This window comes from Protopterus annectens, chromosome 8.part0 (assembly GCF_019279795.1).
Source record: "Protopterus annectens isolate FY-2018-M chromosome 8.part0, PAN1.0, whole genome shotgun sequence".
Classification (NCBI taxonomy): Eukaryota; Metazoa; Chordata; order Ceratodontiformes; family Protopteridae; genus Protopterus; species Protopterus annectens.
Window position 1 is genome coordinate 547,857,675 of NC_056741.1, and position 16,108 is coordinate 547,873,782.

The window sequence follows — 16,108 nt, forward strand, 5'->3', positions numbered from 1 at the left end:
ACACTCAAATTTATAATTTTAATTGTTATATAATATTTAAAAACAAAAATGTATTTCTTGATTAAGACCTTTAGGAAACAATGTTTTATAATTTAATATTAATATAGTTTCCAATTCAAGTAATTTGTTTACGTAATTACTACCCCTAGGGAGATATGGATTTGCTAACACAAAAAAGAAAAAACTTCCATCTGTACCCCCATGTTTATTTATAAAATGCTTAGTCACTAGAATTTTCAAGTTCATATTTCTGATATCCCCCAAATGTTCTAGTGTATGAATCTTGACCCTCCACTGAGCTTGACCCATATACTACATAGGAATTGAACAGTTTCACCCTATTATATATATATATATATATATATATATATATATATATATATATACACACACACACAACTCCTGAATTACAATTAAATAAACCATTAGCAGCATATTTTTCCCATTAATGGTTGTACCAGTTAAATTTTTAACTTTGGGGCAAACACTGCAATAACCACACAAATACATTCTATTATAGGCGTTCAAAGTGTGCTGAAGATTATATACATAATTCAAAATTTCTCTCAAATTATTATTACTCCGCTTATAAGAAAAAGTTATATGTTGGAGAAAGAGCCTGCAGTATTTCATTACTAACAATATGCCATAAACCCCTGACAATGTTTTCCAATGTCTGAGAGAATCTCTGACAGAAAGGAGAAAATCTGGTTACAAAAAATATTTTTTCTTCATTACAACCTTGTTCCATATTACCACTTATCAATTTCTGTTCCTTATACAGCCTCATTTTTCTACCTTCCAAAACACACTTTTTAACTTTGCTATCTTGTTCTACAGAGTAACAGCTTGTTTTCAACCTATTTTTCCACTGAATTTAATTCATCTCCACTCAATTCTACATCAGCAGTATTATCAAAAATCCTTTTGAACTCCCCAAGGGCAGATAATCTACCGTTCCTCTATATACAAAGTAACATCAAGAAAATTAATACTTCTTTTACCTATCTCATATGAAAAATTCAAACCATGAGGGCTTTTTGTTCAAAACGTAAAAAAAAAAATACATTAATTTCCTTCACAAACAAAAATCAAATCATCTATGTATCTTTTAAAAAATACTACGTTCTCAATGTAAAACTTAGTTGGGTATATGAACTTTTTCTCAAAATCACTTATATAAATTACTGCAGTGGGGACAAACGGTGCACCAACTGCACTTCCTTTCAACTGCAAAAACACTTCACTTTAAAACAAAAATAAGTTGCGGGTCAAACAAATTCTAAGAAGGCTAACAGAAAGCTTGTGGTCCCTCCCCCAAAATATTGCCAACAGCTTCAAGGCCCTGTCTCTGTTGTACATTAGTGTACAATGAACTTACATCTATTGTGATCCAATAATAATCATCTTGCCAGACCAGATTTTTTACCTTATTAATAATCCTCGAGTATAACTAATATGTGATGGAACTCTATTGAAATACATTTTTAACTGAAAATCCAATAGTTTACCCACATTTTATAAGTAATATCCTAAACAAGATATAATAGGCCTCCCTGGAGGATTTTGTAAATCCTTCTGCACTTTGGGAATAGCATATAGTATCAGACTCACTGGTCTTTTAATATACAACCTTTCAGCATCATTACAGCCAAAAAAGCCCAATCTTTCACCCCTCTCAAGAGTCTCAAATAAAGCTGTGTTAAAACTTGTCAAGGTCAAGATTCTTATATTTGACCACTTGGGGGATATCAGAAATACAAACTTGAAAAGTCCAGTGGCTGAGAACTTTATAAATAAACATGGGGGTACAGATGCAAGTTTTTTTCTTTTGTGTGTTAGCAAAACCATATCTCCCTAGAGGTGATGACTACATAAACAAATTACCTGAACATCAAAACTAAATTAATATTAAATTATAAAACATTGTTTTATAAGGTCTTAATCAAGAAATAAATGTTTGTTTCTAAACATTATACAGCAACTGAAAGTATACATTTGAGTGTCCAAATGTGTTTGGTGTAAAATTTAACATATTGATTGAATAATTGCTTAATTGTTAATGAACTTATTCGGGTCTGCATTTCTATAAAAAGGTGGGTTTTTAAATGTACTTCAGGTCCTGTGAAGGTGAATGGCCGAGGTACCAGATCTGATTTAAGTGAAGGAATAAAGTTGGTGCGGAACAGTTTATTCTGCTGCTTGTTTTACTTTGGTAGGTGTGTACCCCAGGTGCAGTTAGAAATGGAAATAATGTATACAGATATTAATGACAAATATCACTACACATATTAAAGACATATATCAATAAAGTGATATCACAATGTGAAAGCAAGAAACCCTCCTAATGAAAAGTTTTTATTTCCTGAACATATGGATTACAAAGCAGACTTCCCCAATGTTAAGAACTATACAATGGGAAGTTTTAGGAGACACTCTCATCATGGCAAAATCCACAGAATCCATGAGTAGATTCAGGGAACTAAAACTTATAAAAAGCACAAAGCCTTTGTTTTATGACCAGCAATTTCTTGGCTACTGGTTAAAGTGAAACCTAAACATATACAGGACAGTAAGGCAAGTCAAGAACCATCTATAGCTCTTCCATCAGCAGTAACATGAGCAAAACCCTTAATAGTGGCAGGCAAGTACAAATTAACCACTATATGAGAAGTCATAAAACACCTTCAGGCCAAGGCAGACAGAAAGCAACACCTCGGCAATTCAGAACAGACCACCTCTGTGCAGTTCTACACTACACAAGTGCACAGAGAGGGCAGCTTAAGGCAGTATGGTAATGCAATGAAAAACTGAAAAAAAAACAAGCTCAGGCAGTCAGACACAATGTATAGGCAAAAACAAATCCACATTAACAGCTCTGCATTTCGCAGATAAAAAGAAAAGTTTGGCTTTATGCAGTTTTACACTTCAAGGAATACAGATAAAGACCAGCTCAGGACATCTCTGTACTACACAGGAATGTTAAAAAATTACAACAAAAAATGGTTTGGCTCAAGGCCCAGCATGAAGCAGCTCGGCAATGCCCAGCAAAACAAAATGGGGTGTGCTGCATGAAGGAAATGTCCCAGAAGCACCATAGTGCAACACAGCACATTTGCAACTGCAGGAGGTTATGGGATATGGGTAAGTGCTGATTCTAAGTATTGCAGCTGTATGATTGCAGGCCATGTTTGTCTACATGTATCTGTGTACAGTATGGGCAAGTGTGGATTCTGAGTACTGTAGCTGTATGATTACAGGCAGTGTTTGTCTACGTGTTATCTGTGTACAGTGGACTACCACACCACTGACAGTTACAGTTACTACATGGACAGCTCAGTGCATTCAGTACAGCTGTTACACCTTAGTAACTATATTAATGCAGTACTAGACATCATTTATAGTACACTGTCTTTGTGGTTATGAACAGTATAAAGAATGTTATGCATGATGGAGTGTGGATTTCCAGTGCTCAATAACATGTCTTTTCTACAGCTGTAGTATTCAATTAGCTCTGAATTATATGTGACCTTTTCCCTAATTCCCCTGGGCATTAGTCCCTGTGCTCTGTGTACTATGTTTCTGAATACCTAAACAAAAAGCAGATACTATAAAATCAGTTCCTTTATTACAACAGCAAGGAAATTACAGTTTTTATATGATACAATGCACTTCTTCAGACAATGGTAGGGCAGATTAGTTACCCTTATAAAACAAACTAGATTCATCAAACAGTTTTAAGAACCTGCATTAAGTCCTATCTCTTCAAAGGCTTGCTTTGCCATCAGTTGTAGTAGAAACTGGTGACAATGTCGTGTTTCTGCATTTTACTGTACCTCTGTGAATCAGCAACAAGAATAAAAAAATGACACCCTCATGGAAGATCCAAGACACTTGTAAAAACACAAACATATCACTCTCCAGAAACTACTCTCTACTGAAGAGGAAACAAAGTTTACAATATCTGATAAGTTTTATGTCTGACTATATATGCTACCCATATTTCATATGTAGTATTCTGAAGGCAAGATCTTCCCTGTCTAGAAATTGTTACTTCACTTTCCTTAAGTCATTGCCACCCATCAGTAGTACACAGGTGACAGATGTCTGGGAAAATAATATTGTTTGGTGATAGGTATTATGAACAAAAACAACAGGCAACTGACACAATGCCCAGTATTGAGTAGTAACCTCTCATCAACCCCATAGGCATAATGTTTCAGCTCTCTCCTAGTCAATGATCATGAATCAGAAAAAGGGGGAACTTATAGACCTTTATGGTCTTTGGCCTACCATACAAGTGATCAATTCAAGGGATGATGCAGTGCAGGTGGTCTAGACAAAGACCACTGAAGTGAAGCCATGCAAACAGCTGGCTAATGTAAAAAGTTTGTTAAAAGTAAGAATATATGTCTTCACATCCTGCTCATTAAAATATACTGCCACATCTACACATTACTTTCTCTTACGCTGGTAAAAAAACAACGTCGCTGCATCAACAGTTTTTTTTACCAGTTCAAAGCCTATTTCTTTCATCTTCAGTCTCATTTTTAATTTATGTTAAAAAAGCGTATACATTTAATAAAATTTGGTATGCCATCTTATTTTAGCTTATTTTTTTTTTTTGAAGACATGATGCAGAAGGTAGGGACTGAAGTAAAATAGTTCACACAACCTACACTGTACATGTACAAGCACGAGTGGAGGTGGGGAACAACAGTACTAATCTTAAGAATAAAAACCCTACCAACTTCTGAAATGAAGACCAATGATTTATACATTAATGTCATAATCAATAGATGAAGCCAATTCCCAAGCAGAGGCAGAAAAAGGATGGAGGGAGCACTGCAGAGAACATGTGTAGTAAAAACTGAAATGAAGGTGGACAAAATGGATAAAAAGGATTAAAGGTAAACTTAAAAAAAATCTAAGGAAAGCCCGTTCTCTGTTAAAATATACAATGCCTAGAAAACGTCAGCAAAGTGAACTGCTGTATGCTTTGTAAAGTGATGAACTAAGAAGAACTGGGCTTTCTAGCTGGAGTACAGTCAGTTCACACTGATACATTATATTCTCTCTATATATACATCATATATTTTTAAAATAAATTATTTCTGTTTGAAGACTACAGATCAGCTCTTGGATCCTACTGGGTGCGTCGTGTTCTTCTTTCTTCAGCCCGTGCACAGGATGCACAACATACAGTCTTGTAATATGAATAGACGCACAATCTTGCTTGGACCACCACTGCACAACTGTGGTATTCATCCTTGCAGCTTTCACCTTAATAAAAAAAAAGGACATTTCATTACAAACACAAAAGTACAGACAAGCAAATAAAAAGAATGACTTGTAAACCTGGGTGATTAAATATTCATAAAAAAGTAAATATTTAAATGTGGTTCTCTGTGACACAGCCAGACCCAGGCAAGCCCTAATATGTGGTTCTAAGGGCCACTTGTGGCTTGATATCAGAGTATAACGACTTTGCCATTTAACTTATAGCTGTATCACTCTATTTTCATATCATCCTACGAGGCTCTTCTGATGATGGACTTAATTTTCTTACTTGCAGTGAAGTTAATTAATGCTGGGGGGGGGGGCATCATCAAAAATATTGATCCCTCTTTTCAAGGATGATCGTGGCCTACATATATGCACTTCTACTTCCCTTTCATTAAAGCCAGCGATATGTTCAAAATTTCAGATACACATTTTCATGTAGCTGATTCTTCCACCAGACTATCTTGCAAACTAAAAAAAGGTAATGTAAAGTCTGTTGCTTCTGTGTTTAGTAATGAACACAAATAAACAAGACTACATGTTCAGTTGGAATTCCTATAAGCAAACAGCAGTCTCAAAAGGGTAGGAGCAAACTACATAGGAAAAAATGAGGAATTATGGGTACAATACATACAGGGGAGGAATGAGGTTTAAAAGGAAGGAAGGACTTAAATGAGCTAGGTAATGTCTGACTGAAAATGATTGGGTAGATAAATAATGTATAATGTTTGTAAGTCGGAGTGTGTCGGTATGATCTGTGATGTAAAATGCTTGCAACTAGGATGTGCTGATGTGGATTGTTTTCATTTAAATAAATGTATGATTGCCTACGTTGTAAGTGATGGTTTAATAAAGATGTTTCCTGTTTAAAACAAAAAAAATGAAATAGTCTCCATAAACACAGTGTTTGCTGATGTCTATGACAGTTTTAGCAACTTCTTCCTCTGCTGATAAACCCCCAAATCCAATCACACTAATCAGAAAATTTGGGAATGGCTGAGTGAACAAGGTATAAACATTATGTTTTTATTGTTGCACTTATTTAATCTCTCAAGTTACTTGCATCTTTGCAAGAGCTATTTCCTCCAGCAGACACTGCACTAATAAACACTTCATCAAAATTGCTGTAACCACTCAGATGGAAAAGTATGGAAAATCTTCATCAACAAAGAAATCAATACCCTGCTAAAGGTACAGTCGTGTACCTACCATAAATGTAGATGTTTGAGTGTATTCACTGTTGCAGTCATTGCAATTGGGTTATCCTGCTGGCAGGCAACCCGCAGTCAGCCCGAGTTCCAAAGTCTAGGTCCGGCGTCGGTTGCTGTCGCCTCTTCCCTGATGTCAGTGCGCCAGGGGTATAAAAGATGCAGCCGATGCCATTTTCTTCAGTTTTGCTTGCCCCAGATGTCAGGTGCCCCTAAAATGGTAGGCTAAATTATGTCAATAAGCATGCATATACAAAAATCAACTTTTCCTTCATCTACAAGCAAATACACCACATAGGTTGTACAGAATAGAGAAGTACAGATAAGTCCCAGCAAGGTAAAAAGGGGGATGGTAACCTGGACTGCAACAGTGAATACACTCGAACATCTACATTTATGGTAGGTACACAACTGTACTATGTTCATCATGTTTCACTGTTGCATTCATTACAATTGGGTTGAATCCCAAAGCTAAGGTTGGGAGGCTGGTGCTAAATAGGATTAGGAGAGGCTATCAGGCCCTGCAGAACTGCAGTGGCAAAGCCTGCCCTGGATTTAGAGTAGAGAGGTAAGTGATAGTGCTTTGTAAAAGTATGCACTGAACTCCATGTTGCAGCCTCTAAGATGGATTTGGTTGGTACTCCTCTGAGGAAGTCTGCTGAAGTGGCTGCTGCTCTGGTTGAATGTGGCCTAATGCCCTTAGGCACTGATTTGCCATGCTGTGAGTAGCAGAAATGACTACAGTGGCCTATCCACTTTGAAATAGTCTGTTTTGAAAGAGGCTTTCCTTGTGATCCTGCAGCATATGCCACTAGAAGTTGTTCCGTCTTTCTGAAAGCTTTGGTTCTGTCAAAGTAGAAGCATAGCTGCCTGTGAATGTCCAAAGAATGTAGAAGTCTCTCACCCTTATTCTGTGGGTTTAAATGAAAAGTAGGCAAATTAATTGTTTGATTAAGGGCCACACTGGACACTACCTTAGGCATAAATGTAGGGTTTGTCCTTAGAGAAACCCTGTCAGGATGGAAAATGATAAAAGGTTCCACAGCCATGAGTACCTATAACTCTGAGACTCGTCTAGCAGAGGTAATTGCTAGGAGCATAGCTGCTTTCCAGGATAAGAATTTGATATCAGCTGCAGAGGCTGGCTCAAACGGAAGCAGTGTGAGTTTTTCCAAGACATAGTTGAGGTCCCATGCAGGTACTGGTGCTCTCTTTGGAGGTCTTATGTTTTTGGCCCCTCTGAGGTACTGCCTTAGTAATGGATAAGAAAAAAATAGGTGGTTCTGTATTGTAATGAGCTGAAATGGCAGAGGCATGAATTTTAATTGATGAAAAGGAAAGGCCTTTATCCAGCATCTCAGTTAAGTATTGCAAAATCTGAGGAATATTTGGAACAGTCGTGTCGATACCTTGTGCCTGGTTCCAAGCACAGAATCTCTTCCATTTTTCTGCATAAGATTTTCTGGTGCTAGGCCTCCGGTCCTCCAAAATAACATCCATCACTGCTTTAGAGAGATGTGTGTCTTGAATGGCTACAGTATTCGCCATGCTGCCAGGTTTAAGGTCCTGAGTTGGCTGTGCAGTATCATACTGTCTTGTTGGGTCAATAAGTGAGGAATTTGAGGTAATGTCCAAGCTGGGCATTGAGACAAGCTCTTTAGGATTGGGTACCAGTGCTGTTGGGGCCAGTCTGGGGCAATCAGTATAAATTTTGGCTTCTCTTGCCTGACCTTGAGGTGTACCTTGGGGAGGAGAGGCAGAGGAGGAAAGGCATATACTGTCAGCTGAAAGATAGAGCATCCACTTTCCATGCTTGCTTGTGATAAGTCCTTGTGCAGAATCTCTGTAGTTGGCAGTTGTGAGGGGAGGCAAATAGGTCTATGTCCAGGCACCCCCAGTTCCTTGTTATCATGCTGAAGACTTGTGGATCAAATTTCCACTCGTGGGGATCCATTAGGTTTCTGCTTAGTTCATCTGCCAGAGTATCTATCCTTCCTGGCAGGAATTGTGCTTGCAGATGTACTTGGTAAGTCAGTGCTGTGTCCCACAAGTTCATTGCTAGTCTGCAGAGGGGGCAGGAATGGGTGCTCCCCTGCTTGTTTATGTACCACATGACTGTAGTATTGTCCGTCTTTATCAGTAGTTGCCCTGGAAGAAGTATATCCTTGAAGGCTGTCAGGGCATTCTGAACAGCTAGCATCTCTTTTTGATTGATATGTAGATGCATTTGACTTGCAGACCATGTGCCCTGAATACATCTTCCTGCCATATGGGCCCCCTAGGCATAATCTGATGCATCTGTTGTCAATGTCTGCCTGGCTGTGGGTAAGGTGAATGGCTGTCCCGTGTTGAGGTGACAGGCTTTTGCCCACCATCGAAACTCCTGTTGTAGGCAGGGAATGAGGGTAATTATTGTTTCCAGGCTGTGGCAATGTTGAGTCTAAACACTTTTTCGATACCATTGAAGTTTCCGCATATGCAGTCTTGCATACGGAATTAGTAGTATGCAGGATGCCATGAAGCCCAAAGCCTGCAGAATTTTTCTTGCAGATAACTGGGTCTTTGTTGCCAACATTTTGAAATAAGTAGTCAGTTGTCTGCATTTGTCTGGCGTGAGATAAGCCATCTGGGCAGTTGTATTATCTCTTGAGAGGGTACGAGTTTTGATTTCTTTTCGTTTACTGTGTACCCTAGACCTGTTAGTAATCTTTGTACAAATGCCAGATGCTGTAGTAGGATGTCCTTGTTCTCTGCTTGAATAAGGCAGTCGTCCAAGTAAGGATATATTTGTATTCCTCTTTGCAAAATGCAATTACTGATGCCAGGCATTTTGTGAAGACCCTGGGCGCAGTAGATAAGCCAAAGAGCAGTGCAGAGAATTGGTAGTGCATTGAGCCAGCTATAAATCTGAGGTATCTTCTGCATGATTGTTTGATTGGGACATGCAGGTATGCCTCTTAGGTCTAAAGTCACAAGCCAAGCTTTCTTGCCCAGAATGGGCAGAAGCTGCTGCAGAGTTAACATTTTGAATTTTGGAATATCCAGGTATGTGTTTAGGATAGACAGGTCCAGTATTGGTCTCCAGGCTTTGTCCTTTCTGGGTACTAAGAATAGCCTTGAGTAAAATCCTTGTCCCTGCTCTTGCTGTGGTACTTGCTGAATGGCTCTCATGTCCATGAGAGATGAAACTTCTTTCTGTGCCTCTGCCCACTGACTGCGTGGCAGGTCTGGCATACCGTTTGGCCTTGGCAGGGTGTGAAAGTGGAACCTGTTGCCTTGAGATACGATATTTAAGACCCATTTGTCATGGGTGATCATGAGCCAATTTTGTGAAAAAAGTGCTAGTTTTCCCCCCAAAGGAGCTGCCAGAAGATAAGTGCTTGGTGCTGGCAGGGGAAAGTCATTGAGACTGTTTTCTGTATGGCTGTGATTTTTCCTCTCCACTTTTGGAGGTAGAAGCACCCCATTGTTTAGGCATGTATGAGCCTTGGGGCTGTGATCTGCCTCTGGGGCATCTGTATCTGCCTCTTTGTGGCCTGTCTGACACTGGAAAGGACCGATTCTTTGTAGGCCAGTTCCTGCTAAATCTGGGAGGCTGTACCTGTAAGAAATCCTTCACTGTTTGCACAGATTTAGCTTTGTCCTCCATTTTCTTCAACACCTCTTCTGCTTTAACACCAAACAAGGTATCATGTTGTAATGGAGCATCTAATAGTTTTGCTTTAACATGATTCTGTTCTTTTAACCAAGCATGTCTCCTAATGACAGAACCTGTATCTGTGGCCCTGCATGAGGCCTCTAAAGAATCAAAACCACATTGCAAAGTATGCTTTCCCACTTGTTCAGCTGCATGCAATAAATCCTGCATTTCTTTGTTTTCTGCACATTCTGAATTTGCCAACATTTTCTGTTTAAGCAGTGACATAAGATATTGCTGATATTTAAGCATATGAAACTGACAATTTAAAGCTCTTATAGCCAAGGTAGCAGAAGGATAAATATTTTTCCCCCATCTGTCCAGGGCCCTTGAATCCCTATCCGAGGGGATAGGGTTTTTTGCAGTGGAAGCCTTGACCCCCTTGAGACCCTGAGAAATAGTTTCTGGGTCAGCAGCAGGGTTTTTGTAAAGAAATTTATGTGAATCAGGAACCCTGTAGTATCTGTCAGGCTTAACAGGAGCTGGTGGTAAAGAGTCAGGAGACAGACTGGACTCTGAAAATACATCATTTACAATGTCTAAAACAGGAGGAATAGCAAGGGGTCTGTGCTGAGGTAATAAAATGAAGTCTCTGAGCCTTTTCTTGGATTCTGAGTAATCTTGGCTCACCCAGTAGAAATGCTCCCTCATAGTATGCAGGGTCTCCACAAAAGAAAAATCCTCAGGAAGAGAGGCTGAAGGGATAGATTCTTCAGCATCAGAATCCTTATAGGGAGGAAGGGAATATTCCTGGTCAGAAGAGGAATCAGAGGAAATGGAAACCTGATCTGAAGATTCATATTCTATCTGTTGCCTAGGCCTCTTATCAGGAGGGGGATGGGAACCCCTGATCAAAGTAATTAGGTCTTCAGCCATTTTAAGCATCTGTTTTTTAGGCATGGAGGCCTGTCCAAGAGAATGCTGCACTTGTTTCTTTGTCTTTAGAGCTGCTTTAGTCTTTGCCTTTGAAGCTGAAGTTGGCTTTACATATAACTGTGTAGGTCTGAAAACACCCTCAGAAGCCCATGCCTGCTCAGCGGCTCCGGACCCATCTGAGGGAATAGTTTCCGAGTGTCCAATACCTTGAGTTTCCAGTGGCCTAGTCGGCTCCATGTAGGAGTTGGAAGCGGCCTGTGGCTCCGAGGTAGCGGGTGTCAGGGGCTGCGAAAGCACCTCACTGAGAGCCGGCGAACCGGCGACAGGCCTAACAGAAGCCTTGTCGCCGGTTTTGGACCTCGGATGCTTGTCCTTTTCTTTTTCTTTGCACTTTTTATAAACTCCGGTAGTCGGCTGTTCTGATGGCATTATATAATTGAATCTTCTGCCAAAGTAATGAAATGCAAAATCGTACCAATGCTTAATAGTGCATTGGTTAAATCTAGTACAAAACCGACAACTAGCAACGTCGTGGTCAGGGCCTAGGCAAGGAATACAGTAAGAATGAAAATCCTTATGAGGTATTTGCGTCCCACAAGAAATACAATTATTAACTTTTCCTGACATCGGTCTGGAGCAAGAAAACAGTTTCCCCAACGGGGTACTTAGCTTTAATGAAGACTTCGGATCTGAAATTCGAATTTGAAAATCTCAGGAGTCGGCCAACCGGCACTTGCGAACTGCTTTTGCTTCGGGCACCACGCGGCAAGAAAGACTGAAGAAAATGGTTTCAGCTGCATTTTTTATACCCCTGGCGCACTGACGTCAGGGAAGAGGCGACAGCAACTGACGCCGGACCTAGACTTTGGAACTCGGGCTGACTGTGGGTAGCCTGCCAGCAGGATAACCCAATTGTAATGACTGCAACAGTGAAACACGATGAACATCATTCCATTGCCTTCCATCTTTGCTTTACAGTACATCTGACAAAGGTACAATCAATGCTTCTTCTGTTTCCCTTTTTTCACAGGGAGGCTGTCAAAATGGTTAAGGTGATTGTCTTACATACCCACCATGCAGGGTTTGATTCTCAGATGGGGTAACTGGCTACAGTTAAAATGGCCCAAAAGGGCAGTTAGCCTTGTACTAATCTATAAACCTATGAACATATCCTACTTAAAAAATTCATTTCATGAATTAAATCTGTAGAACAGTGAGTTTTTCATTTTTCTTTCATGAAGCATGTTTATCTGAAGCTTTTCTCTTGGGCTCTCTTACCACATTATTCCAATTTACTGCTCTGGTAAGATTTTTAAGGTCAGCAATGTGTGTTTACAGTGGACACAGAAAGAATTGGGGTGCAGAAAGCCATTGGAACACATGCTTTGTTTGCTTACAAATATCTAGAGTAAAACAATTACGGAATGAACCAAAATGAGGACACACAGCATTAAACCAAGCTCAATGGAACCAAATAAAATGCCACAACTTTGGGAATACTGGAAAAGTGAATAACAATAACAAGTACCTTCTGTGTTGGCTTGTTCTATTATTATTAGATTAAGATAACTGAACATTCACACTTCATAGCAAGTAATTTAAGAAAGTGCATAACCTACAAAGTCATTACCTTATGTAAGTAACGGTTTATGTTACTCTAAGCATTGCCTGCAGTATATCTTATGTATTCACTTATTTGTTTGTGTCTTTCGGCTTTTTCTGGTTAGGGGTCACCACAGCGGAACTCCAGTCCACTAATGATTGGCAGTAGATTTTTACGTACTGGCTTGCCGGGCCTAACGCACAACCTTCAGCGAGGGAACGCCCATTCACGCATGTCGCTACACAGAAGATGCTCTAACTGAGAATCGAACGGGCAACGTCTGTGAGGCGACAACGTTACCGCAAGCACCACCACCACAGTATATCCATTTTTGTATAATTCCTTCAGCTTTCCTATGCATTGCTTTTTTTGTTTGTTTTGTTTTTGTTTTTATCACTGATTTGTGAATTCAGATCACAGTTGAAAAGGGTCCTTGAAACCATCTATCGACTTAGTTAATAAATAAATAAAGTAAAATAAAACAAGTCAGCTCAAGATATGCAGTGATTAATAGACAATATGCAGTAACCATAGTAAACTTTCATGTTTACTGACAATTAATCAGGCAACAAAGAAACATGAAAGCTTACTACTAGTACTGAGTCTAGATTTATTAAATTTTATCCCGTTTACACTTGGTCTGATGGGCTTAGGCAAGGCATTCATCTCTGCTACTGGCAACCTGCGTTTGCAAAAGGACTAAGGTAGATGGTATGGTTGGTCAAGGGATGGATATTATGAACTGGATGATGGTCAGCTCTCGTATTCTAGGAGGAGGACTTGAGAGGGACCTATGTCATGCACACTGATTTTATTGGATGTTGTTCTGTCTGTTAGGAAACTTCACCTGCTTCCACTGCATGACTACTCCTTGTATCTTACCAGCTACTTCCTATGGGTCCTAACTCCTCAATTCTAAGAATTTTCCCACAACACCTACTCTCCAAGAAGTCAGGGGACCTGCCCAATGAAGGGACAAGAAAAATCAGTTGATTTTCTTTGAATTTCTTGTTTTATTTTAAAACAAAATCATATATAGTGAACAGAGAATGCAAGACTTGTTTTCCTAACTTATACTAGGATACAACATTAATATAAACCACGGAAATCCTGCTAAGAAATTTGTGTGGATAACTGGTATAGTTCTGAAGGTTATTTTTCTTTATCTTGATTGAGTTTTGAGGTTCTCTTCCAAATTATCACCAATGAAATAAACATTCAGTGAAACTGTATAATTAAAATTACACAGCTATACAGCACTATACATTAAGCGGTTTACTATGACTGCATCTGTACTAAAATTTAATTCTGATAACATCTAGACAGTTTATGTGCTGTACACAGCTGTAAAGGTATCCACAATATATTTAATTATCCTGCAAAAGGACTGTTGCATAAGGTACTTGGTAATTTTAGCTCTTCATTTAACAGTACATCATGCAGCAAGTAATGCAGCAAGAAAAATCTGCAGGGATGTGGCAGTCTCATGGCACATCTCTAAAAAATAATCTGAATAGACTACAAAACTATATTTAATGCCAGTATCCCAGAAGTGCAAAGCTTAGTTCAGTACATGTTTTAGCAGCGGATCTTCAAGTGCATTGCAACTACTAGACAGAAATAGGGCACAACATTTTTTAGTCTGAGAACAACTTCTTGACTGGAAACACAGACTAAAATCAAGATAAAATGATAAAAGGGAGGACAGCTCTCTTCATCTCCAGTTCTTTGCTACCGAAGACTCATATTTTTCATTACCATCAACAAACTTTTTCTAAACAGCTTCTCCAGGTGACGGCTGCAGCAGTAGCAAGCTGAACAGAGTAGACCAGACTGCACTACACACAGCAAAAGACTCCAGCTCATCCTGTGAGCTCCTCTGACATTCTCAAGGGAAAGACCAAGCTGAGCTGGTTATTTATCCTCAAAGTAATTACATCTTCCAGAAGTCAACAGTAAGTTAATAATGTGCCAAATTCCTGACTGCTGACTTGGATAGCATTAACCTAGAGCTCAAATGCAGCAAATTTAAATGTTAGAAAAATAATTTAAACTGAACAAGTAAAGCAGATTTTTTGTCTTACCTGTTTAGTTAAAGTAATTTTCTCACATTTAATCTGTTTAATAATAGCACTGAATTCCACAAATTCAAAACTTGAATTAGGTTGCATGGAAAAATACTCAGTATGTGTTTCAAGCACTGTGGGTTTGAATGAGACGAGGCAACCCACACAACTAGGACTACAGACGTAAAACGGAACATAGCGCACTCAGCACTCCAGGTAAGAATGAGTTAATAATTATAGTGTTTAAAAAAACTAAGAAGAACAAACAACAAATAGCATAATGATATGAAATGGTAATCCAGTTCTATCCACAGCAAACTGCTGATGGCATAAATACTTAGTGACCCAGGAAGCACCGAGTCAATGGTTCTTAACCAAAACAGCAGCAAATTCCAAAGGCCCATTAGCACAGCAGGCTTACCTACCAGATGACTCAATACGAGTCCTTGGTCTCTCCAGCAGCTCCACTCAAGTTAAATGAAGATGGGACACCACAGAATACAGTACCAACAGCAACTACATATACTCCAGACATGAGATGTTTTTGGAAGTGACACGTAAATAACACAATTTTACACTCATTTCTCCTGAAAGTGCAGTCCCCACAAGACCAATTATTATATGAACAAAACTGGGGAAATCCAGCCAGTAATCTATATGAGGAATTCTGCACTTAGTATTGGTGTTCAAACATCCCTACCATTCAGCCTCAGAAAAAGACAGTCACAGCAGTCCAACCTGGAAAGGATCAGAGCATGCAGAAATGCAGCAAATCCCCAGCTGTAATTAAATAGATTCTAATATGGAAGTAAGATTCATAGGTTCATAGGTGTTTACCAGGCTAGCGACCACAAGGGCCTTTCTAAGCCTAGCCATGCATCCCAAACCTCCGACACGTTGTCTTACCCTTGATAGTGTACGCATGGGCCTGGGAGATGTACCATTTACAAGCTGCCTGTGTTTATTAGATATAGCTGCCAAACCAGGGATGAATTTCCTGTTCCCCATCCAACTGTCCAAGTTACACTTGAATTGAGTTAGAGAACTCTGCTTCACATAGATCCCCCTTTCTTGCTGACATTTGCTACTTAAAAAACAATACACAATCTAGATTAGATTCATACCATACTTTACATCTATGAAACAAATTCCAGCCTGCTCCATCCAGGGTAAATTTAAGATGGCAGCCTTGGGATATTTGAAGGCATCAGCATGCCAAGAATGATCTCCTTAATTTCTGCTGGACTGAACTTGATTAACTGGTTACTTTCCAGTGAAAAATGCCATCAAAGTAAGTCTACATGTGCCTGGGAAAACAAGATGTACAAATGGCTATCAATGACATACCAATGCCCTCTTAGGACACTAGTGACTA

General features: G+C 39.3%; 1 protein-coding gene across 1 annotated transcript in view; it reads right to left on the reverse strand.

Moving 5' to 3' along the window:
- Positions 1-3,812: 3,812 nt before the first annotated feature.
- Positions 3,813-16,108, reverse strand: part of LOC122808922 (thrombospondin type-1 domain-containing protein 4-like) — a 2,399,573-nt gene continuing 2,387,277 nt past the window's right edge. The window contains exon 18 of the mRNA XM_044080057.1: positions 3,813-5,283. Coding sequence (XP_043935992.1) covers positions 5,147-5,283 — 137 coding nt within the window. The 3' untranslated portion in view covers positions 3,813-5,146. The remainder of the gene's footprint in view (positions 5,284-16,108) is intronic.